Source organism: Lithobates pipiens, unplaced genomic scaffold (assembly GCF_037356315.1).
Source record: "Lithobates pipiens isolate NorthernLeopardFrog02 unplaced genomic scaffold, aLitPip1_a1.2 Scaffold_19, whole genome shotgun sequence".
In the NCBI taxonomy this organism is placed as follows: Eukaryota; Metazoa; Chordata; class Amphibia; order Anura; family Ranidae; genus Lithobates; species Lithobates pipiens.
In genome coordinates this window covers 206,965,607-206,992,297 of record NW_027507764.1, presented here as the reverse complement: position 1 = coordinate 206,992,297, position 26,691 = coordinate 206,965,607, and the positions used below count along the sequence as shown (strand labels likewise).

At 39.7% G+C, this 26,691-nt stretch overlaps 1 protein-coding gene across 4 annotated transcripts in view; it reads right to left on the bottom strand.

Moving 5' to 3' along the window:
• Window positions 1-26,691, bottom strand: part of ELMO1 (engulfment and cell motility 1) — a 568,419-nt gene that overhangs the window by 340,501 nt on the left and 201,227 nt on the right. For all 4 annotated transcript variants that reach the window (XM_077491651.1, XM_077491655.1, XM_077491653.1 and 1 more), the window contains 2 exons: window positions 25,090-25,212; window positions 23,509-23,640 (listed from right to left, as the gene is read on the bottom strand). In XM_077491651.1, coding sequence (XP_077347777.1) covers window positions 23,509-23,640; window positions 25,090-25,212 — 255 coding nt within the window. The remainder of the gene's footprint in view (window positions 1-23,508; window positions 23,641-25,089; window positions 25,213-26,691) is intronic.

Here is a 26,691-nt window from a genome sequence, read left to right as displayed (position 1 = left end):
ATAGAAGCAGTCAGTTGGTGAAAGGGAGGGGCAGGCCAGAAAGACAATCAGGTATGCTGCATTCAAATGTGCTGACAACATGATGATCGGAGGAGAGGGCGGAGTTAGTGGAGAGTGTGAGCTCTTCAGTCTACTTCTGCCCTATTAATGTCCAGTCAGTAAGTTGGGGGTGGAGAGAAGATGCCATTGTATTTCTTCTACAGCTTATAACTAACAGAGAAAGTGGTGTCTCCTTCTTGGTTGTGCTGTCTACCAGGTCTGTGTAAATCTGAGCAATGTGTGGACAGAAATACAAATCCATTGGTGGGTAAAATAGTCAATAAATATACATACTATCTATGTTTTTGGTTGTTTGTCTGGAGCTGACCTTTAGTTTTATTCCAAAAATTTATATATATATATATATATACACACACACACACACATATACATACATACACACACACACACACAGTATATATATATATATATATATATATACACACATATTTATATCAATATATTTCATTTATATATACACACTGTATATATACACAAACACACACACATATATAAAATATAGTGTTTATATAAATATATATATTATATTATCTATATATATATATATATATATATATATATATATATATATATATATATATAAATATAGATATATTATATATACAGACACACACACACACACACACACACTGGTATGTATATATGTATAACAAGCTGTATAACAAAATATTGTTCTCTTTCCATTGCCACTGGACACTGCTGTTAAACTGCCACACAGCACCATCTAGTGTAAAAAGCCTAAACTGCAGATGAAACAGAACAGGCCTTGACTCACTTTATTAAAATTGCCTGAGGATTACATTGCATTTTAGCACATACATTTTGGTGCAGGTTTTTGGCAGCAGAAATGTTGGCACCAGCACTCGTCTCACATGACATAATGTAATAACTGCTACTACTCCATTCACAGAATTTGCTGTCATGCTGGTGTAAATTTGACTTGAAATTTAGAGTTACTGTTATGCCATGTACACACGACCGGACTTTTTGACAGCAAAGGTCCGACGGAACAAATCCATCGGACTTTTCGATTGTGTGTGGGCTCCATCGGACCTTTGCTTGCCAAAAATCTGACAGACTTTAGAAATAGAACAGGTTTTAAATTTTCCCGCCGGACCCATTTCCTAGCGGGAAACCTGTTCATCTGTATGCTGGTCCGATGGACCAAATACGGCGCGTGGGCAGCTACAGCACCTGCTCGCGAGAATGTTTCCAGCGCGATCCTATTGCGCTGGTTCTCGGCGACAGGGTACTGTACATCTCGCTCTCACTGCAATAGGAAAAACACATTTTCCTATCGCAGTAAGCGCGAGGGGGAATGCCCCTCCAGGGGCATACCAGTCCCTTAGGTTTGGTATGGATTTTAAGGGGAACCCCCCTACGCCAAAAAAGCGGCACGGGGGTCCCCCCAAAGTCCATACCAGACCCTTATCTGAGCATGCAGCCCAGCCGGTCAGGAAAGGGGGTGGGGACGAGCGAGCGCACCCCCCCAAAGTCGCACCGGGCCGCATGCCCTCAATATGGGGGTTGGGTGCTGTGAGGAAGGGGGGCCTCTTCCCGACAACCCTGGCCATTGGTTGTCGGGGTCTGTGGGCGGGGGGCTTATCGGAATACGGGAGCCCATTTTAATAAGGTTGGCCTGGTCGTTGGCCCTTGTCCTCATCACCATGGGGACAAGGTGCTTTGGGGTGGGGGGCCCGCAGGGCTCCCCCCCTTCCCCAAAGCACCCACCCCCCATGTTGAGGGCATGCGGCCTGGTACGGCTCGGGGGGGGGGTGCTCGCTTGTCCACACCCTCTTTCCTGACCGGCCGGGCTGTGTGCTCGGATAAGGGTCTGGTATGGACTTTGGTGGGACCTCCACACTGTTTTTTCAGTGTAGGGGTTCTCCTTAAAATCCATACCAGGCGGCGGGGCTAGCTAGGTGTCAATCTCGCTGATAAAAGCTGCGAGATCGACTTCCTTTTCTAGTCCCGTCGTAACTCATCACGTTCAAAATTAACAGGCTTTAGTCCGTGTGTGGGCAAGTCTGTTCATTTGGAAGTCCGCCGGAAACTCAGTTGGAACTCCATCAAGAAGTCCAGCGGACCTAGTCTGCCGGAAAGTCCGGTCATGTGTGGGCAAGTCCGTTTGTTCGGAAAGTCCGGCGGAACTCTGCTGAAATTCCGGTGGAAGTCCGCCAGACCCTAGTCTGCTGGAAAGTCCAGTCGTGTGTACACAGCATTAGAGACAAGGTTGAAGTTAACGGTTACATTTATGGATGCGTTAAGAGTTGCGTTTAACAGTAAAGTTGATGCTCAGTAGACTGCTATCATGCTTTTCATGTGTAAAACCCATATCACCACAAACCTGGTCAACTGATATAAAGATTTATTTTTTGTAACACCTATAGGCATGGTTGACCACTTAAAACCTATTTTTTTTTTTTATAAATATTGTAAAATGCATATTCTGACCATCTGAACATATATTATCTATGGAGGAAGGAATGATGATAGCAGTTATTAATGTGTTACTAAATCCAGGACTCTGTATTCAATATATCTGGTCTCCCATGGTACACAGAACATGGAATTTTAATAGTTTTAGTAAATATAAACTGCTAAATACCCTTTCTCATCAGCAGTGTATAGCAGTCTTGTGATTTCTTTCAGTTCCTAGTAAAGCTTGTAGGAGGGGTTTTCATACTGCATTGAGCTGTCCTATCAGGATCCAGGACCCCTGAACCTCTGTCTGGACAGTGCGGATTGGCCTTGTGTCCATTACATGCACTTTCCCAGAAAAAAAAAACTCTCAATACACCCCAAACTGAGCATGTGCAGCTCCGTCTTATCTGGACCTGTTCTAGAGTCAGTGGAAGGAGGGGAGGATCTGTGCATACAGCATCAAACAGCCTTTTTACACAATGAAGAGGATTAACCCCTTAGGTTCCACCTTAGTTCCCCTTAGTGAGTATAACAAGCATGCTTTACTGCATATACAGACTGATTTTACTGTTGTGGGTTTAGAAACACTTTAAATAAGAACGGATCAGTCATTAACAGCGCAATCACGTAACTACTTTGAATTCATGTGAAAAGTTACTTTTTTTCTATATATATAAAACTGCATCTTTCTTTATTATTAGTTCCTCCTTCAATTTTGTACTAATCACCAAGGAGTGGAATAAGCAGAAAAATAAACTTGTGTTTGCCAGTTAAATTAAGAGGAAGTTGAACTGTGATTCTTAGGATGTAAAAGTATACCCAGAATCCAAGAAAAAGCACTACCTCATTTCTTCTAACTGCAGCCACTTGGATGTGTGTGAAAATACAGCTTAGAAATGTGATAGGCATTTGCTGCCCTCTGGTGTAAGTAATCAGAATTTTGTGTTATTCAAAATTCACTTTGGCATGGATACACAATGTGTTTAATAAAAGTAAAATTGAAATGTAATTGCCCTCTTTTCTTCTATCATTACAAATTACTAATGGCATAAAATATTCATTTAAAAATGTATGCATTTATTTCAGTCCAATGTACATACCAGGGGTCCCCAAACCATTTAAACAAAGGATCAGTTCTTTATCCATCGTACTGTTTGGGGGCAAGACTGTGGTTAGTAGGAGTTGTACTCCAACTGACCACAATCTTGCTCCCTTTTTTTTTTTTTAAATGCCCTGGCATTGAAGGTTAGTGAACATAACAATGCCCCTACTTTTAGTTGGTGGTCAATGACAGTACAAAATACCCCTATGTCGGTGCTCAGTGTGTGTACACAAAAGGGCCTGATGCCGGTGCCCAATGGGAATAAAATGCACCAAAGCCAGTGATCACTGTGAGTACATAATGGCCCATGTCGGTGTCCCTGCCTAAGCAGTCAACTGGAGTAAAAAATAAAATAAAAAAAATTTAATTCCCATGTCAGTGGGATTAAAAATTCCACTATGTGGGTAATCAGTAGGAGAAAGGTGGCAGAAAAAATTCCCTGAAGATGACAAGCATCCTACAGAATTCTGTTGAGAAATTTGAGCTGACCTGGGAACCCTGGGCTACCCATATGAAAGTCACCCTTTAATCGGGCATATATATCTTTCTATTGTATTGTATCTTGACATTGTAAGCCGTCTCCTGCACAGGTATCTCCCCCTTCTACTTTTCTCTTATATTCCATCTTCACCTACCATTGCTTCTCTTCCTTCTATCAACGTGTTCAACTACAGTTACCTCAGAGTTTTGGGAACCTTTCCCAGATTCTCTGGCCAATTAGTAGGTTGTTTCTTATGTTGGATGTATGCGACCCTATTGCAATCTTTCCCAAGGGGGCTGGTCTCCTAATATTATCAGGCCTGGACGGTGCAGCTATATTCAATATTGGGCAATAGGGTCACAATACCAATTTATGTTTGTTCTTTATCATCTGTCCCCGAGTTATGGACAACAATTTGGATGTTACATGGTTTAATCAATTTGGGGTATATTTTACCATTTAGTATACCTTTGATGGCAATAAGTAGTCCACTTACAAATTCCTCTCCATAGTAGTACCTCTCGAGACTCTTGATGCACAGGAATATTGGGTATATTGTTGCTATGACACCTCAAATATGTTTTACCCCATTGGATTCCTTCTTTTTGGTAAATGTTACTGAATATCACACTGACGTACTGTTATTTTAAACATGGCAACCAATGACATTTCTTATTCTGTACTGATTGTCTATAGTTTTGCTTTAATTCAATAAAAATATTCAAACATACAAATGCCCTGATGTTAGTGGGAATAAAAGATGCCCTTTGGTCAGTTGTCAGAGAAAGTAAAAAAAATGTCTCGTGCAGCTTGAGAAATGAAAAATTCCCGTTTCAGTGAGAGTAATTAAAGTCCTTCCTAGTCCTCTAATGCCCTGTATACTCGGTCAGAAATTCTGACAGAAAAGGTCTGATCAGATTATATTGTCGACGGAAAAAATTTGAGAGCAGGATCTAACATTTTCCGACAAAAAAATCTGATTTCACATTTTCCGATCTTTTGTAGAGAATTCCGACGGACAAAGGGCCACGCATGCTCAGATCAAATTACGAGGCCAAAGCTATTGGCTACTAGCCTCTACGTAGTCCCTGTCGTACGCAATGAATGTCACCACGTTCCGAACGATCGGATTTTACGACAACTTTGTCCGACCGTGTGTATGCAACACCAGTTTCGGACAAAATCCGTTGTAAAAAAATCAGACGGATTTTGTGGTCGGAATGTCCGACCGTGTGTACAGGGCATTACTCTCTGGGGGCATTTGTATCAGTGCCCCCAGAGAGTAAGAGGGCTAGGAAGGCTTTTTATTACTCTCACTGAAATGGGATTTTTTTTATTTCTCAATATGCACGGGGCAATTTTTTTTACTTTCAACCCCCCCCCCCCCCCCCCCAAACCCTGCTTGGAATTGGTGTTGAGTGGGATAAAAAGAGAACACATGGATGGAGGATCCATGTCCTATCATGTTCATTGTTGTGACATCAAGGCTAGGGCTATGTAGACCCCATGTGGCAAGATATCACTCCATCCAGTAATGCCTGTAAAATATGTTGGAACACTCTTGCCTGGAGTTTCGCTTTAAGCTAGATCAATACATGCAACTTGATATTCAATGAAATGTATGCAGATCTTTACCAATGATGTGCACTTAGTCCCTGTCCACACCACAAAAACTTCCTCCAGATCTGTTCCGAATGCTTTTTTGCATGCGTGTTTTAACGTGTTTTTGATGCATTTCAGAATGCATTCCAGATGCTTTTTTTTTTACTTCTTTTTTCCTGTTTTTTTTTCACTGTACTGGGGTCTGCTGCATTTTTGATGCTTTTTTTTGGTGTGAACTATACCACTGGAACCCATATAACCTACTTTCCATGCATTTCTGATGCAGAGAAAAAGAACAGCATTGCATGTGGTGTGAAGGGGCCCTTAGGAAAACAAGGCACGGGGGTTGAATTAGTCACAGCCATTGACACCACATGCAGTGCTTTTTTGTTCTGCATCAAAAACGCATGAAAAGTAGGTTGTATGGGTTCATACCAGTGCAGTGCGTTCCATTGGTTTTAAGTTCCAGAAAAAAAAAAGAAATACAACATACTGCTTTTTTCCTACACAGAACTGTACTGGAATGTGGTTAAAAGCATTAAAAAAAAGTGAAGGAAAAAAAAAAGGAAAAAAGAAGAAGAAATGCATCTGTAATGCTTAAAAAAAAGCGTTGAAATTGTGCATGCAGAAATGCATCTAGAACGGATCTGGATAATGTTTTTGTGGTGTGAAAGGCCACTAAAAATGGAGTGTGCAAAATCTGGTGCAGCTGTGCAAGGTAGCCAATCAGCTTCTAACTTTAGCTTGTTCAGTTAAGCTTTGACAATAAAGCCTGGAAGCTGATTGCTTTTTATGCAGAGCTGCACCAGATTTTGCACTTTCCAGTTTCCAACGTTAACGGTAAAGCAATGGGCAGGGGCGTTTTGGGAGCGCTGTATACAGTACTCCCAAACCACCCCAAATATGTTGCTTTCAGGACTTTTTCTAATATCTCACAAGTGTACCGCCCTAGTGTGAAAGCACTCAGGCTTTTACACTCGGGCAGCATAGGAGGTGGTTTTAGCCCTTGTACACACGGTCGCAGATTCCGACGGAATGTGTCCTATCGGACCGTTTTGTCGGATAATCCGACTGTGTGTGGTCTCCAGCGGACTGTTTCCGTCGGAGTATCCGACGGACCAAGTTTTCCAACTTGTCCGCAAAATTTTCCGACAAAATGCTCGGATCGGACATACTCCGATCATGTGTAGCCTACTCCGACAGACAAAGTGCCACGCATGCTCAGATCAAATTCCTAGACGAAAGCTATTGGCTGCTAGCCTGAACGTAGTCCCGTTGTAACGAAATAACGTCATCACGTTATGTACAATCAAATTTTCTGACAACTTTGTCCGACTGTGTGTATGCAACAGTTTCGGACAAAATCTAACGGATTTGGTTGTCAGAATGTCCGACCGTGTGTACAAGGGCTCACAGGTTCTATTTCTGGAGCAAAACACCTGAAAACTGCCTCAGTGTGAAAGGGGTCTTAGTAAATCAATCCACCCTAAATCAGATAAATAAATATATATGCTGCACTTTACAAAGTCATACACCATACCAGTGTAAAAAGAAACATAAAACCTCCAATAGTGAAAAAAAACATCTTTCCTAAGACCCCTTTCACACCGCTGAGCTTATAGCATCGGATTTGCAGCGCATTTCGGCCGCTAGCAGGGCACTTTTACCCCCCGCTAGCGGCCGAGAAAGGATTAAAACTGCCCGCAATACGCCGCAATATAAGTAATATAGCGCTGCCACATTTCAATGGGAAGCAGCGGTGGAGGAGCGGTAAATGCGCCGCTGCTTCACCGCTCCAAAGAAGCTGCTGGCAGGACTTTTCCTGACGTCCTGCCAGCGCAACGCTCCGGTGTGAAAGCCCTTGGGGCTTTCACACTGGAGACAAAGGAGCAGCAGTTTGAGGGCAGATTGCAGGCACTATTTCTAATGCTATAGCGCCTGCAAAACACCCTCGTGTGAAAGGGGTCTAACAGTAGAAAATGACAATAGATGAACACATATATTAGAAATAAATACAAATATTATACATATATTAAAAATAAAAGATGTGTATATAAAAGCTTAAACAATGATGATAGATATAAAGTGCTACTGTGCAAAGAGGTGCAATTCCCACTTTTATGATCCTGTATAGATTATCAGTGACCCACTAATGCATAAAAAAGTGCTCCTGTGCATGTGCATAGCATCCAGTATTATATAGTATATCAGTATTGCATTGCTGGATTGTCCAAAGAAGTTCTCCTGTACAAGTGTATGGTATCCAAAAAGAGTCTATCCAGATGTAATAAAGTGCATGCGATTATAAAGTTCATGCGAATATAAAACTGGTAAGTGCAATAAAGTTCATGTGATTATAAAATCCAGAACATGCCGTGGTGTTCCTCACTCTGATGCTCCCCTTAAGTATTTAATGCTCACCTCAGAGCGTGCGACCTTGCAACTAATCGCAATCAAAACACGCATATGAACCATCTCTGGGATCTTGTAGTTGCACCGGAATCCTGGACTCGTCAGTATGGTACCTACCTCGGTGAGTGTATAAAATAAAGGCTTGATAGTGTAATAGAGTTTTAACCCTAAATCAGATATCTGTTCACCTTTGACACATTAAAATACTACAAACATAACATTGGGAATCAACCCTGCAACTGAAATCCTGAAGCAGAAAAAAATTATTAACAAGCACTTGTGTTCTCACATATATTCAGCTGTTCACACTCAGTTGGAGATAGAAACTAGGGCCAAAATAACTAGTGCCACTTTATCTGTCCAGCTGGCAATTAGAAGTCTCACCAACAAGGATGCTCCTGCAGCTGTTTATGAAATAATAGACTTTTATATTCTTGAAATGGTTCCATTTTTTGGCATGTTAAATTGAGCTAAGCCCGAGAGAGTCACATTTGGCAACGTGCGGGCTACCAACGTCTCAGAAGCAACCCATTAACATCCCGTATCAGTAGGCCTTTAACAGAATATTATCACATTGTTGGTATTTCCACGTTACCGACATGATATAACACATATTTCAAAGTGCAATGCACGTTATACTGTGCTGTTGTGTCTGTGTATGAGATTTTCCTGAATTACTGACAAAAACAGACACATAATTCATTGCGCGTCACTCCCTTTCCTGAGAGCCCAGTTTGTTTGACTTCATCACTGAGGAATGTATATGGACCTTTTTTTGGACAAAAGAAATTGAAATGTTTTTATGGCCTGTTACATCACAAATTAGAAATGCAGGATTACTACAGCTAAACTCTGACTACCTGGAGATTATAACCATAGAACTTTACGATTATGAACAAGAAAATACTTGATAAAGTGAGCCTCTAAAACACTTACAGGCTTACTCAATAAAGGACAATATGAAAAGTGAACTAATAGAATTATGACATGGGTAATTGGGATTTCTGCACAGGATCATCATTTGGGCTGATACCTGGATGCCTCATTCTCCCATTCTGAAATCAAAAGGAAATACTGCTCATTTGTGTTGTCATGTGGGGGTTTTGCGTGTGCCGGACGCCAGCACAGCTCCCGGAAAAGATGCCATATGGGGAGCCTCCAGCTATCACTATTGCACTCTCGTTGCAGGGTAGTCGTGAGTATTTTTATAACCAGGGTTAATTCCCAAGTTATATATTTATTTATTTTTTTATTTTTTTAGTATTGACCTGAAACCAAATTACACACATTGTTGCTCCTGAAGAGTGGATATAAATACTCCACGAAATGCGTAGAGCCTCTGTACATGCAATGTGCAATACTGATACAATATTGATATATGTAATATAGATGAACTATGAGCCTTTGTATATGCAATGTCTAATACCGATTTAATATAAATATATGTAATATAGATGAGTTTTTGTGACTCATGTACCCATTTGTGTGGAATTTTTCATCATTCAGCGTTTTATGATAAATATATAATTTCTTGACCCCTCACTATTGACTGCGTGCTTCATATAAAGTCTCGCCTTTTTTCTTTTTCTCATACTGCTTATTTGTAACCTCTGAGTAGAAAGACAGATTCCAATGAATTATACGTATACGGCCATAAGAACAAGTACTAAACGCATATACAGCATAGCCACCTAAGATTATGGGATGCAGCATTGTCCTGTGCAGTGTTTATAAACTCGTTTATAACCCTTACAGTGGTAAACATTTACAAAGAAAATCCAAATTTGTGTAATTTTTTTCTAAATGACTTCTAAAACATGCTTCACACCCTGTAAACGTGTATCAATGCTTTTTAAAGTCCTTATGCATTTTAAAACAGTACATCATCTAGTTTGTTTTCTATATTTAGTGTTTGCTCATTTTAGTTAATCCACTCCCTGGTTATCTCTCACCTTGACTACTGCAACTCCCTCCTCATTGGCTTACCTTTACATATGCTATTCCCTATCCAGTCCATCATGAATGCTGCTGCCAGGCTCATCCACCTTACCAACCAATCTGTGTGTCTGCTACCCCACTCTGCCGATCCCTCCACTGGCTTCCACTCACCCAACAAATTAAATTTAAAATACTAACAACAACTTACAAAACCATTCACAACTTTGCCCCCCGGCTACATCACTAACCGAGTCTCAAAATACCAGACTAATCTTTCTCTTCGTTCCTCCCAAGGCCTCCTTGCTCTCTAGTTCCCTTTGTCTTCTCCTACCATGCTCGCCTCCAGGACTTCTCCAGAGCCTCTCCCATCCTCTGGAACTCCTACCCCAATCTATGTGACTATCTCCTACTCTATCCACTTTTAGATGATCCCTGAAAACCCTTCATTTCAGAGAGGCCTTCTTGGCCCCCACCTAACAACTGTACTTCCACTATCTCCGGCAGCTCATCCACCAGAGTGATGGCCTTTTGTATCTCTTGATCCTCCCTCTTAGATTGTAAGCTCTAACAAGCAGCCTCCGATTCGTACTGTAATAAATTGTATTGTCTGCTGTGGTGATGCGACTCCTTGTCACTGTGTTTTGGCAATCTACGCCTGATTTGTTTACAGGCAGGTGTGCTGATTACACACCTGTGGGCTGGGTTTATATTCATCCCAGGGATAGAGCTCAGGGCTCATACTTGGAGAAAGCTCCACCCCAGACAGGAGGCCTGGTCTAGGAGGTCGGCAGGGTCCCAGCAGGAGACAGCACCATAAGAGAGAGACGGGGATGTAAGGCTGCAGGTTACAGCCTGAGTGTGCATGTCTGCAGGAGGAAGATGTAGCCTGCGACCAAGCAGCACGAAGCTGACAGTGAGTAAGCCAGGAGGCTGAAGGATGTGTATACAGTGATGGTGGAACCCCCTGTGAGGGAAATTTATTTATTTATATTTTTTGTTTCCTTTAATAAAATTGGGCTGCCATGCCCTTAAAAATGCAGTATGGAGTGGCACGTTTATGATGCATGCACCACTAGAGTTGAATCACCTCGCATATTTACACTGCTTTACTGTATGTTGTAAAGCACTTTGTAAACTGTTGGTACTATATAAATCCTGTATAATAGTAAATAATAATAATTTTTTTAGTATACTAACTTTTAGACCCCTTTCACACTGGAGCGTTTTTCAAGTGCTTTTGGGCTAAAAATAGCCCCTGTAAAGCGCCTGAAAAATGCCTCCCCTGCATCCCCAGTGTGAAAGTCTGAGTGCTTTCACATTGGGGTGGTGCACTGGCATGATGTTAGAAAAAATACTGCAAGCAGCATCACCGCTCCTGCCCATTGAAATGAATGGGCACCGCTGCCGAAGTGCCTGCAAAGCGCTTTCGGCAGCAGCGCTACATGGGCGCATTTAACCCTTTATTCGGCCACTAGCGGTGGTTAAAAGTGCCCCGTTAGTGGCCAAATAGCACCGCTAAAACAACAGTAAAGCGTTGCTAAAACGAGCATCGCTTTACCCTCAACGTCCACCCCAGTGTGAAAGCAGCCTAAAGGACACCTGTTCAAAGAAATACACTGATCTCGCCTTTTGAAAATGCTAGTTGCCAGTCTGCTCACAAAAAGACGTGATCCAAGTCTACAGCTTAGAAAGTATAACAGCTACAGACAACCAGGCAACTAATGTTTTTCAGACTCAGAAAGTCAGTAACAACATACAACCTATTTCCTTATGTACAAGTGTCCTTTCCCCAGAGTGCTCCTTTACACTTGCAAAGGTGCCCCTGGAGATATAGGCCCCCCTTGTTGAAAAACTTCAGTCTAGTATAAAGTTACTTATAAAACGAGTAATACATAGTTACTGAGATACAGATGGGAACTGAAACCATAAGGAATATGTCAAAATATGCATGCAAAGAGTAATGAGTAAATGGTCTCTTTCCTGTCCAAAGGTGCTCCTGGATATCTGAAAACTACTTGTAGAAATCCAATTTGCCTGCAGAGCACTAAGTAAACCATCTCCTTCCTGCCTGATTATAAAGGCCTGGTAACCTCCCAGGACTAGCCTGACAAATACAATATGATAACCCAGCTGTGGACAAATTACTGAAGAGTTGAGAAGACAGACTGTCTAAGCTAGGAGATGTATTTACATACTGGATATCTGGCTCCTGGGATATAGCCCTATGACAGCCGCATAATTGTTCATAGAATTCATGCATTCTATCTCCCCGTGCGCACGCCTAATATCACAGTTTCTACCTCCTCTCAGCTGTACTACATCAGCTTGCAACCCGATCTCTGCATTGGGAAAACTTTTTTCCTACCACCCCTGGAGGGATTCCAAAAGGTTTAGTTCAGTTTAGAGATGCAATCTTTAATCAAGAGTATTTCATTGTTTCAAATGGTTGTGTTAACCGCTTTAATATAGCCTGGGAGAAATATGTCACCAAATAACAAATTAAGGAGATCCAAAAATCTTCAAGTTTAATGTTGCAAGTAAGTCTTCAGTGAGAAACGACAATTGCCAAGGGCTAAGTGATAGATGATGAGGATAGGTGGAAACAGGAAAATCCACTGATCAGCTAGATGTGGGCACTGATCAAGTGTTAACAGTCTAGTAAGGCTGTGTACCACATTGTAAAACACTTTACACAAGGTTGATGATGTGATAAGCCCTTATTTGTTCTGGGAAAGGATGCAGCCTACCACCCTCGCCTACATTCTTACAGCCTATCACTATGGCTATTAAGCTTCTTTTTTAGCTACTGAAAAAGTAAATAAACGCCAGAATATTGTGTTCTAGCTACTTACACATTGCTATTGTAAATTCATGTTACGCTGCTTACATGCTTTATTTTTTTTATACAGCCATTTGTCCCACATGTTCTGTATATACCGTATTTATCGGCGTATAACACGCACAGGTGTATTACACGCACATTCATTTTAAGAGGGAAGTTTCAGGAAAACCTTACATTTTTGTATTGGCGTATAACACGCACACGCTATTTGAATCCAATTTTCATTGTGAAAAAGTGAGTGTTATAGGCCAATAAATACAGTAAGTATTGTAACCAACATTTGTATATATTGATTTAACTAGATATACACAGTCATGTACATTGTTTAATTCCGATAATACGCTGTGCGTATATGCGTATATATATATATACATACATATATATATATACACACACAACATATAAGGATGAAAATTCCAAATCAATTCATTTTATTTTCCATTTATTTCCACTTTTTTCTTTATATGAATAAGACAAAGAACTAGCCTGATCTGGTCAGTAGCCAGAGGTAATAATAAAACTAGTGTCAGTAATGCAGGCCATACACGGTCGAGTTTCGAACAAATTTTCTTTTCAAAATTAGAAAGTTTGTTTTTTTTGTGATCCCATATTGCCACCATTGATTTTCGAAATTGGGCCGACCAAGCCTTCAATTTCCCCTCATGTTGCTACAGAAAAGAATTTTCGTAGCCAGGAATCTTCTTTTCTCTCCGTAAATTTTCTTTTACATTTTACATTTCTCACATGATTCTCCCATCATTGATTAGAACATTGTTTGTTTTTAAAAAAATTTCCAACATGCCCGATTCCTCAAATTAGATTTCCGCACGAAAATCGGAAGTTGCTGCAGCCCACTAATGGTGCAAAATTTGTACGAAAATTCTTAGGTACGATTTTCGAAAGAAAATTCTTTTGAAATTCGAACCGTGTATGCAGGGCCGTCTTTAATATTATAAAACGGATCAATCAGCGCTGAACACAACACATAAGTGAAAAATTAAACAGTTAATTAAAAAATGCAGCTCGAATACTATAGGTCAAAATACCAAATCCCACATTACAAAGTAAAAGCAACAGTACAGCGCATAAATAAATAATCTAAGTGAAATGAAAAAGTGACACTCTATTAGTGCATCAAAATACAAAAGTCCATATATTTAAAGAACAATAAATGGAGATGTCAGAAAAGAGATCCGCTGGTGCAATGTGCCTTCAATCGACAAAAATAAGTGATGATGTGATTCCTTCACCAATAATCAAGATGGACTCTCACCTCAAAATATAGACCCCTGATTTAACAGACAGGTCAGAAAACGCATGTTCCCATCATGGGTAACTCACAGCATTCAGTAGATATAGCGGTAGTGCTCAAAGATTGAATCCTTTTCAGTATCCTCAATTTAATATGATTCCATAAAAAACATAAGAAAACAAAATCTAGTGCTCTCTGTTTCCACAAATTTATTTAAAACAGAAGTAAAAGAGATACACTCACATTCTGGTGCACTGATCTCCAGTGCTGAGTGCTGGGCATGAAAACAAATGTATCACAACGTCCATGCATGGATCAGTATAGCAGCCCGCGGGTGACGTCACGGCTTAGGTCACGTGGTCCGTACGCGTTGCGTCCCCGAAAGTAGGCGGGACTTCATCAGCGGCGACGGCGTGACGTCGAACGGCCGCTTTTAAGCTGGTATACTGATACTGAGCCAATGAAAAAGAAGGTAGTGCGCAAGGCAATTTCATAGAGATAACACACATCGAGCGTGACTCCGGAAGCCAAATTAACACTTAGATAATTACCAGAGAGAGAGGAAGAGTTATAAAAACTATTGAAACTAATAACACAGAGGAGTGCATATGAATTGAGCCACATCAATGGCAACTTACATACGCACCAACCTGGTGCCCTCAAATGGGGCTTATTAGATAACAACAAGAAAAATTTCTAATTACCTTTAAAAGAGCAGTGTTATAGCACAAATGCGGGGACACATAAATGTATCTCAAACCATCATTGCACCACTAAAAAGATATAAATAAAAAATAATAAATAAAACCACAATGCCGCCGACGCCATCAGCAAGCAATACTGATCCATGCATGGAAACAACAATTTAATACAAATAAGTTACATAATAAAAAGAAATACCAAAATAAATGACAGAAAATGAGATATAGATAGAAAATATAATAAATATAAAAATAAAAATAAAAATAAAAATACAAATAAAAATAAAAATAAGAAAATAAAAATAAAAATAAAAAATATAAAATATAAAAATAAAAATAAATAAAAATAAAAATAAATAACACATACATAAGTGAAATTAGCAAAACTATCTATCCGAAATGAAGCAATTTAAATCAAAGTCAACGTTCAAGCCACTTGGGGCAAGAACCTTTTTTTCATGTATCCAATGCGACTCACGTCTGCTCAGTTGGCGTATGAAGTTGCCTCCACGCCAATGTTTCGTAACCTTCTCTATCCCCCAGAAACTCAAACTCTTGGGATTCTGAGCATGTACCAATTTAAAATGACGAGACACATTGTGTGTCCTCAGACCCTTCTTAATATTATTCACATGCTCACCAAGCCTCACATGAAGAGGCCTAGACGTCCTGCCAATATATTGGAGGCCACATCCACATTGTAACATATATACCACCCCTACCGTGGAGCAAGTGATCAGTTGATCAATCATGTACTCCCTGTTGTTACTAGTAGCAACGAAGGATTTCCTCTTTTTTATATTACATCTGGAGTGTTTGCAAGCAGTACACCTACCACAAGCATAAAAACCAGACAAAAAAGAAAAAAGCCTGCTTTCAGTTTGTACGGGAGGATCAATGACACTGGGGGCTATCTGATCACGTAACGAGGGAGCCTTTTTATATATAAAAGAGGGACGTGCGGGTAACAAAGGTCCTAATACCCGATCCTGTTTCAATATAAACCAGGTTTTTGGCAACTCATTTTTCGAATTTCTTGTACTGGACATTATAATCCAGAACCATTCTGAAGTTAGTACCTCCATCTGCTGGTTCTTTTATTTTATCTCCTAATAAAAGAGATCTATCTAACTGTTGTACTCGAGCTACTTCATGATCTAGACTAGATCTATCATAGCCTTTTTCCTGAAATTTAGAGGATAGAATTTGAGCCTGAAGGGCAAAATCGTCCACTTTGGAACAATTACGTCTCAATCTTACATACTGTCCTCTGGGGATGTTGCACAACCAAGACTTATGGTGGCAGCTCCCCAGAGGAATGTATGAATTACGATCGGTGGGTTTAAAATAATTCTTCAAAGACAACCCATCAACATCTTTAACGATCTCCAAATCAAGGAATACCATACGTTCCTGACTAATGTTCCAAGAGAGCTGGATGTTCTTATCATTCGTGTTCATGGTCCCAATGAAATTGTCCAAACTAACTCGGTCACCGTCCCATATCATAATCAGGTCGTCAATAAATCTTTTGTAGCAGATTAATTCATGGGGGCGATTGCGAAAGACAACGTCCTCCTCCCAGTGGGCCATAAACAAATTGGCCACACTGGGAGCGAACTTAGCCCCCATGGCGACACCCCTGATCTGTAAATAGAACTGATGATTAAACCAAAAATAATTTCTGGTCAAACAAAACTTTAAACATTTAAGGAGGAATTTTTTATGGCACTCAGAAAGATCAGAAAATGTGGACATAGCCCACTGGACTGAAGCCTGCGCGTCATTGTGCCCAATAATAGTATATAAGGAGCCAACATCAGCAGTCACCAGGAAACAGGAAGCTGAACATTCTAATGATTCAAGGATTTGTATGATATGTTTGGTGTCTTTAAGAAATGCCTTTGTTTTCAACACTAAAGGCTGCAAAAAGGTATCGATATATTGGCCCACTCTAGATGAAATAGAATCAATGCCATTAACTATAGGCCTGCCGGGAGGATTAACACAATCCTTATGTATCTTCGGCAGGCTATATATAATGGGGGTTCTACAGAACAGCGGATCAAGATAGAGTCCCTCTTTTTTATTTAAAACATTCTTATTTTTCCCTTCCTCTATTAGCCAATGTAATTCATCCTTGTATTGTAACATAGGATCTTTGTTTAACACTTGATAAGTATCTATGTCACTCACAAGTCGATTCATTTCGGACATATAATAATTTTTATTTAGGATGACCAACCCACCACCCTTGTCGGCGGGGCGTATAATGATGTCATCCCTATTTTTTAAAGACTCCACACCCAGTTTGATATACTGGGGATCTTTCACTTTACGTATTTTTAATGTATCTAAATCCTTTGTTACGACATTTTTAAAAACCTCCAGGAACTTGTTATCAGTATTGAGAGGGTTAAACGTAGATTTGTTACGGAGATTAGAATGTTGAGTTTCAAAAGTTCTAACCTGTTTAGTCGGATTAGACAAAAAAATACTTTTTCATATTCAGATTCCTAATGAACTTCTGAATATTAACATAAGTATGAAATTTATTTACATTTCGAACGGGAGCAAATTTTAAACCCCTATCTAAAACCTTCAGTTCATTATCACTTAATGTGCATCCACTAAGGTTATAGATACCAGCTCCTACTGGGGTTTTTGTTTTTTGAATTCTCCTACCCCCTCTCCTTCCTCTCTCTCTTTTCTTTTTCGAACCTGACTGCCTGACCGGGGGGTTACGTGGGGTTGCTGTTTCCACCACTCCTGATGGGTAGGTGGTTGTACATGGGGTGGGTTGATGGGTTGATGAATGGGTGGTTGCACATAGGGGCCCCCCCCTGGTCAACCCCGCACACCCAAAAAATCCCCTCCCTCATTTGATGAGCCATATTGTAGTGGCGCAAATCTGTTGGACACAGGTATAGGGTACCTCACAGGACCCCCATACGAAGCCCCCTGATGGGCAATGTGTTCATGCTGGTAACCTCCCTGTCTATTTGGGGAGTGATAGCTATAATAGTATTGGTAATCATTCCCAGGGCCATCCCTAGGACCCCAATTCCTATTAAAATTGCTGTTACCTCTCCCCCTATTTTTCCCGCGAAGGTTTTTTCTTGGAAAAAGGTCTGGAACTGATGGATTTTTTGCTGAAACGAAAGCAAAGGAAAATGACTATTTTAGAAACTCAGATTAATGATATCAGGAGCTCTATTGAACCATTTAAAGATACTCCTGACTTCACCAGATTCTCTGTTGAATTGAGGGATAAGGTCACTAAATGGGATGTTGAGGTCCAAAATAAGAAAAAGAAAAAGTTCTTGAGGGATTCTGATGATTTTAATGGGGGGAATGTGTTTAAATGGCAGAAGATGAATCAGTCTGAGGGAGATAGTCCTAATAATGTTCCTATTGAGGTTGATGTGATAACCTCCTTACCCCCTCCAGGCTCCCAAACCATTCCGGCACCACAATACCTTCAAACTGGATCAATTGGTAATGGAAGTAACTCCCCTAGAGGAGGTACATATGGGAGGGGTGCCTGTAATAATCGCGGGAAAAATAGGGGGAGAGGTAACAGCAATTTTAATAGGAATTGGGGTCCTAGGGATGGCCCTGGGAATGATTCCCAATACTATTATAGCTATCACTCCCCAAATAGACAGGGAGGTTACCAGCATGAACACATTGCCCATCAGGGGGCTTCGTATGGGGGTCCTGTGAGGTACCCTATACCTGTGTCCAACAGATTTGCGCCACTACAATATGGCTCATCAAATGAGGGAGGGGATTTTTTGGGTGTGCGGGGTGGACCAGGGGGGGGCCCCTATGTGCAACCACCCATTCATCAACCCATCAACCCACCCCATGTACAACCACCTACCCATCAGGAGTGGTGGAAACAGCAACCCCACGTAACCCCCCGGTCAGGCAGTCAGGTTCGAAAAAGAAAAGAGAGAGAGGAAGGAGAGGGGGTAGGAGAATTCAAAAAACAAAAACCCCAGTAGGAGCTGGTATCTATAACCTTAGTGGATGCACATTAAGTGATAATGAACTGAAGGTTTTAGATAGGGGTTTAAAATTTGCTCCCGTTCGAAATTTAAATAAATTTCATACTTATGTTAATATTCAGAAGTTCATTAGGAATCTGAATATGAAAAAGTATTTTTTGTCTAATCCGACTAAACAGGTTAGAACTTTTGAAACTCAACATTCTAATCTCCGTAACAAATCTACGTTTAACCCTCTCAATACTGATAACAAGTTCCTGGAGGTTTTTAAAAATGTCGTAACAAAGGATTTAGATACATTAAAAATACGTAAAGTGAAAGATCCCCAGTATATCAAACTGGGTGTGGAGTCTTTAAAAAATAGGGATGACATCATTATACGCCCCGCCGACAAGGGTGGTGGGTTGGTCATCCTAAATAAAAATTATTATATGTCCGAAATGAATCGACTTGTGAGTGACATAGATACTTATCAAGTGTTAAACAAAGATCCTATGTTACAATACAAGGATGAATTACATTGGCTAATAGAGGAAGGGAAAAATAAGAATGTTTTAAATAAAAAAGAGGGACTCTATCTTGATCCGCTGTTCTGTAGAACCCCCATTATATATAGCCTGCCGAAGATACATAAGGATTGTGTTAATCCTCCCGGCAGGCCTATAGTTAATGGCATTGATTCTATTTCATCTAGAGTGGGCCAATATATCGATACCTTTTTGCAGCCTTTAGTGTTGAAAACAAAGGCATTTCTTAAAGACACCAAACATATCATACAAATCCTTGAATCATTAGAATGTTCAGCTTCCTGTTTCCTGGTGACTGCTGATGTTGGCTCCTTATATACTATTATTGGGCACAATGACGCGCAGGCTTCAGTCCAGTGGGCTATGTCCACATTTTCTGATCTTTCTGAGTGCCATAAAAAATTCCTCCTTAAATGTTTAAAGTTTTGTTTGACCAGAAATTATTTTTGGTTTAATCATCAGTTCTATTTACAGATCAGGGGTGTCGCCATGGGGGCTAAGTTCGCTCCCAGTGTGGCCAATTTGTTTATGGCCCACTGGGAGGAGGACGTTGTCTTTCGTAATCGCCCCCATGAATTAATCTGCTACAAAAGATTTATTGACGACCTGATTATGATATGGGACGGTGACCGAGTTAGTTTGGATAATTTCATTGGGACCATGAACACGAATGATAAGAACATCCAGCTCTCTTGGAACATTAGTCAGGAACGTATGGTATTCCTTGATTTGGAGATCGTTAAAGATGTTGATGGGTTGTCTTTGAAGAATTATTTTAAACCCACCGATCGTAATTCATACATTCCTCTGGGGAGCTGCCACCATAAGTCTTGGTTGTGCAACATCCCCAGAGGACAGTATGTAAGATTGAGATGTAATTGTTCCAAAGTGGACGATTTTGCCCTTCAGGCTCAAATTCTATCCTCTAAATTTCAGGAAAAAGGCTATGATAGATCTAGTCTAGATCATGAAGTAGCTCGAGTACAACAGTTAGATAGATCTCTTTTATTAGGAGATAAAATAAAAGAACCAGCAGATGGAGGTACTAACTTCAGAATGGTTCTGGACTATAATGTCCAGTACAAGAAATTCGAAAAATTAGTTGCCAAAAACTGGTTTATATTGAAACAGGATCGGGTATTAGGACCTTTGTTACCCGCACGTCCCTCTTTTATATATAAAAAGGCTCCCTCGTTACGTGATCAGATAGCCCCCAGTGTCATTGATCCTCCCGTACAAACTGAAAGCAGGCTTTTTTCTTTTTTGTCTGGTTTTTATGCTTGTGGTAGGTGTACTGCTTGCAAACACTCCAGATGTAATATAAAAAAGAGGAAATCCTTCGTTGCTACTAGTAACAACAGGGAGTACATGATTGATCAACTGATCACTTGCTCCACGGTAGGGGTGGTATATATGTTACAATGTGGATGTGGCCTCCAATATATTGGCAGGACGTCTAGGCCTCTTCATGTGAGGCTTGGTGAGCATGTGAATAATATTAAGAAGGGTCTGAGGACACACAATGTGTCTCGTCATTTTAAATTGGTACATGCTCAGAATCCCAAGAGTTTGAGTTTCTGGGGGATAGAGAAGGTTACGAAACATTGGCGTGGAGGCAACTTCATACGCCAACTGAGCAGACGTGAGTCGCATTGGATACATGAAACAAAGGTTCTTGCCCCAAGTGGCTTGAACGTTGACTTTGATTTAAATTGCTTCATTTCGGATAGATAGTTTTGCTAATTTCACTTATGTATGTGTTATTTATTTTTATTTTTATTTATTTTTATTTTTATATTTTATATTTTTTATTTTTATTTTTATTTTCTTATTTTTATTTTTATTTGTATTTTTATTTTTATTTTATTTTTATATTTATTATATTTTCTATCTATATCTCATTTTCTGTCATTTATTTTGGTATTTCTTTTTATTATGTAACTTATTTGTATTAAATTGTTGTTTCCATGCATGGATCAGTATTGCTTGCTGATGGCGTCGGCGGCATTGTGGTTTTATTTATTATTTTTTATTTATATCTTTTTAGTGGTGCAATGATGGTTTGAGATACATTTATGTGTCCCCGCATTTGTGCTATAACACTGCTCTTTTAAAGGTAATTAGAAATTTTTCTTGTTGTTATCTAATAAGCCCCATTTGAGGGCACCAGGTTGGTGCGTATGTAAGTTGCCATTGATGTGGCTCAATTCATATGCACTCCTCTGTGTTATTAGTTTCAATAGTTTTTATAACTCTTCCTCTCTCTCTGGTAATTATCTAAGTGTTAATTTGGCTTCCGGAGTCACGCTCGATGTGTGTTATCTCTATGAAATTGCCTTGCGCACTACCTTCTTTTTCATTGGCTCAGTATCAGTATACCAGCTTAAAAGCGGCCGTTTGACGTCACGCCGTCGCCGCTGATGAAGTCCCGCCTACTTTCGGGGACGCAACGCGTACGGACCACGTGACCTAAGCCGTGACGTCACCCGCGGGCTGCTATACTGATCCATGCATGGACGTTGTGATACATTTGTTTTCATGCCCAGCACTCAGCACTGGAGATCAGTGCACCAGAATGTGAGTGTATCTCTTTTACTTCTGTTTTAAATAAATTTGTGGAAACAGAGAGCACTAGATTTTGTTTTCTTATGTTTTTTATGGAATCATATTAAATTGAGGATACTGAAAAGGATTCAATCTTTGAGCACTACCGCTATATCTACTGAATGCTGTGAGTTACCCATGATGGGAACATGCGTTTTCTGACCTGTCTGTTAAATCAGGGGTCTATATTTTGAGGTGAGAGTCCATCTTGATTATTGGTGAAGGAATCACATCATCACTTATTTTTGTCGATTGAAGGCACATTGCACCAGCGGATCTCTTTTCTGACATCTCCATTTATTGTTCTTTAAATATATGGACTTTTGTATTTTGATGCACTAATAGAGTGTCACTTTTTCATTTCACTTAGATTATTTATTTATGCGCTGTACTGTTGCTTTTACACCGTCTTTAATATTGATTGGACCCAGGGCAAAAATTTTCTTGGGGCCCCCATGCAATTTCGCTCTCCACCTTCTCTGAGACATACAATAAATAGCAGCTAGACTTAAAATCAGTTTACTGTATCAGATTAGGCAGCGATTGCGATTGGTTGCCAGAGGTTACAGCATATCATTACTGCTTAGTGACTGGGCTCACTGATTAGTTGCTAGAGGTTATAGCACATGATTTCTGCTTGCTGATTGGTTGCTAGAGATTACTGTACAATAATACTGCTCACTGGTTGCTATAAGTTACAGCACATCTTCTCCTCACTGCAGGGGGGCATGATATATATGAATGCCACCTTTATTTACATATCAATGCTGCCGACCTCAGCTATTTACATATGAATGTCGCCGCTATTTACATATGAATGACGGTTATTTACATGTAAACACAGGGTCTGCAGGTGAGTCATCCATACACAACAATAGGGCAGAGCTGGGTAGAGCTGGGCAGCATTAGTAGCAGCATTTCACACTGAGATATCAGGACACAGCACAGGACAAAAACTTCAAGAGACAAGGGAATTTAAACTGGAATGGTTGGCAAGTATGAAGCAGCTGCTTTGGGTCCCACAACAAAGACAGGGCCCAGGGCAGCTGCCCCTTTTGCCCTGCCTTAAAGACGGCCCTGCGTGTATGGCCTGCATAATGCACAAAAACAAATCAAATCTGTTCTTTTTCTTTCACTGGTCTAACCAAAATTTGACTGGTGATCATAGGTTAATGCACTTTTCCCATCATCAATGCTATTTGCATAGTCACTGAATAAGCTTTTGGTTAGCGCAGGAAAAATGGCAATGATACCAACACCACCTATTGAGCACAGTCTGAATTTTTTTATTGAGCTTGAAAATGAAAAAAATATCTGGTTGTTTTTTAATCAATAGCCAATTTGAATTAGTTCTTATAAATTATGCATAGTAAACCTATTCAGCTATTTCATTAGGCCGCAATCTATGTATGTAAATTTATGCTCAATTCACAAAAAAACAAAGAATAAAACCATGTAAAGTTAAGTCACATAAAGCAGTGTAGCCTTAGGATCAGCTGATTCGAATAATATAAACAATAAAAATTATCAATAATTCTAGGAGTACTCACAGTGAATCCAAGCTTTTTATAGTCCCGGGTGTACATAGACTTTCTTTTCTCAATGCTCCCACCAAGAGTGTTTTGGTCTGGCTCTACATCAAAAGCAATTCTACGTAACTCAAATATAATATCTCTTTGGGCCTGGGGACAAGCAGAGGAAAGAAGACAGTAATGGAATAAAGAACAACTTAATGGAGACCATTGTATGTTAGTAGAGATCCTTTGTGATCAAAAGCACATACAGTACAGCTAAAGGCAGAATATCATGCTTTAAGCTTTAATTGTCTGTAAAAAAAATATGTAAACTTTGATTATGGCCCATTCCTGTCAGATGCAGATGGATGCTTTTTGACTGCACTCCAACAGCATACACAGTTCAAAATCCAGGTTATGTTATGGGTATTGTTCACGCTTTGCAGTGTAGTGCAGTGCTTTGAAAAATAAAGTACAGCAAGCTGCATTTTTCTGCACTAAAAATGCACAAAAATGCAGTGCACATAAAAGCCAAAAGAAGACAGAAGTGACTGCAAAAGAAATAAAAGCTTATGAAAAACCCACCAAAAATACATGCAAATGCACATAAAAAAACATGCAAAAATATGCAGGAAATGCACAGTTTCTGGTGTGAATGAGCCCATACTGTGCACTACAGTGGTGCATAAATTTGCATAATACATTGCAAGCTTAAATGACATTTGCATGTGTTTCTATGAAATATAAAGGCAGATAAAACAAAATAATCCCTTCATGGATCTGCAAAATGTATTTAAAATATTCTTTAAGATGCAGTGGTCCATATTGTGGAGTATAGAGAGATACTGTAAAGTTTTAATGTGTTACCATCTAACACATTTTAATGTTAAAATGGCCTTGGACAGAGGAGATTTTGCACAAGATGTATGTTTTCAGGTGGCAGTATATAACTTGCACATGGTCTAGATGACATAAACTTGCATTAGTTCCATAGAGAGGAAACATTACTGTTTGAAAGGATAGGCAACTGAATACAATATGCCTTACCCACAATTAACCACTCAAACTTAGCCTACTGGTAGGTAAATTCACTTTTATTCACCCAGGCCATTCTTGGAAACATCAGACCCTTTCCCTTGCCTTACCACTCTACTGCTTTTTCTGTCTTTTAACTATCCACTCAACAAAAGGATACCATCAGTCTCACACATTCTACAATTGATAACTACATTCACCACAGGGCAACTACCTGAACTTCACTATAAAATAACAAAGGTAAATTAACGACTAGACATGGTTAGGATTTGCTTATTCTCAGTGGTCTCGAAAATGCAGCCCGGGGCCGGATATGGCCCTTTGCTTGACTTTCTCTGGCCCTTGGGACACTATTCCACCAACTGAAACCAATGATGGGGCAACATCCACCCTACCCCCTATTGACAACATCAATTGCGCACTGTTCTTCTCATTGATAACAACAATGGGGCACAATTCCTCCCATTAAAACCAGTGATGACATATAAATGCCTGATGCTAGGGTATTTTCTACTCCCAGTAGCCGCAGACCGTCCCCCTAAAGCTTGAAGGACAGTAAAATATTTCACATTAATTACTCACTTGGTCTTGAGGATCCATTTTGGTCATCATTCTATCCTCCAAGAGATTGAAAGTTAAAACTTGAAATACATAGAGCTGGTGTGCCATCTCATTATTAATGGTCCTCTGTGCTCTGATGACATGCTGTGAAAAACAAGAAAGACATGATCAGTCTTCACAGAGGCTCTTACTTGTCCTTGTGATTCCAGTACAAAAAATGGAGGCTACGGCTGTAACCTGGAAAGAAAGACATAGACATCAACAAAAACACTATTGAAGTTTTAACCCTTCCCCACCCATAACATGGTTTTGTTTTTGTCTGTGTTCCTGACAAGAAATCTGCCCTATAACAGGCACAACAGCAATATAAACTGGACGCTCCGTCGAAAACAAAACACAAAATACTTTTGGCAGGAATGGAGCTTTACCCATTAACATTTGGTCATAGCTTCACAACCTTTTTTAACTTTTATTTTACAGGGCATAGACCTAATCTAGCTTAGAATCCTAGACATCAGGCAACACAGCTAAGAATCAAAGAGCTCCAAAGAGTTGATTCCATATTTTGCTGGTAATTAAAAAATCTGTAAAAGTAACTTTTATGTTACTCATTTTATAGTGTGTATTTTAGTGTATTCATATCTCAATATAGATTAATTCATAGGGATACTAATTACTATTGACTTCTCATATTCCTTTTTAGATTGTAAGCTCTAACGAGCAGGGCCCTCTTATTCCTCTTGTGCCAAATTGTAATGTAAATGTAATGTCTGCCCTTATGTTGTAAAGCGCTGAGCAAACTGTTGGCGCTATATAAAACCTGTATAATAATAATAATAATATTCAAGAAGGCCTACGTACAAAGTATTTTTGAGGCAGAATTCTAAAAAAAAAAACTAAAACCAGCTGCCCTTTTGATTTTATATCTGATGGCATTCCTCCACTCTTCTACCACGCCATCCTGTTGCTTGGTTGCAAAATGTGGTTTGTAAAATCAAAGTCCCAAGACAACCACAGGGATTATTTTCTAAAATGATTAAACATGTTATTTTTCAACAAAACACTGAAGTGGGCACGGAAGTAAATCTGAAAAAAATGAAACGAAAACTTAAGACATAAGTTTTCTTTTCATTTTGGATTAAAGGGAGGGTCATTTCTGTCAAGATTTTTTGCAATCTGTGTCCCATTGGGGAAATTTCTCCTCACTTCCTACCCCATAGCCAAAACAGGAAGTGAGAGGAAAACTCTCCAAGTGAGGAAATCCCTGGTTGTCACAAGAATTCATGTCTGCATTAGAAGGTTTTCCCTCTATTACTGTTCTGGGGACAACCCAAAATGAGGGATTTTCTTTCTCCTTCGGTGAAAATGGTAGACATGACAAAAAGAGAGGGTGAATCTCACTAAGAGGGATAGAGACAGCAATTAAAACTGCTCCACTTTATCTGAAACGTAAAAAAAAATGCCTTTAGTTATATTTTAGATACATTTAATTTTACAAGCTCCCCTATAATTTCTTTAGTAATGCACTGCAATAATTCATGAAGTAGTAACATTCTTATGAAAACCATTCTTATGAAAAAATAAGTAAATTCAAAAACTGCTACAAGACAAAGCTTAGGTACA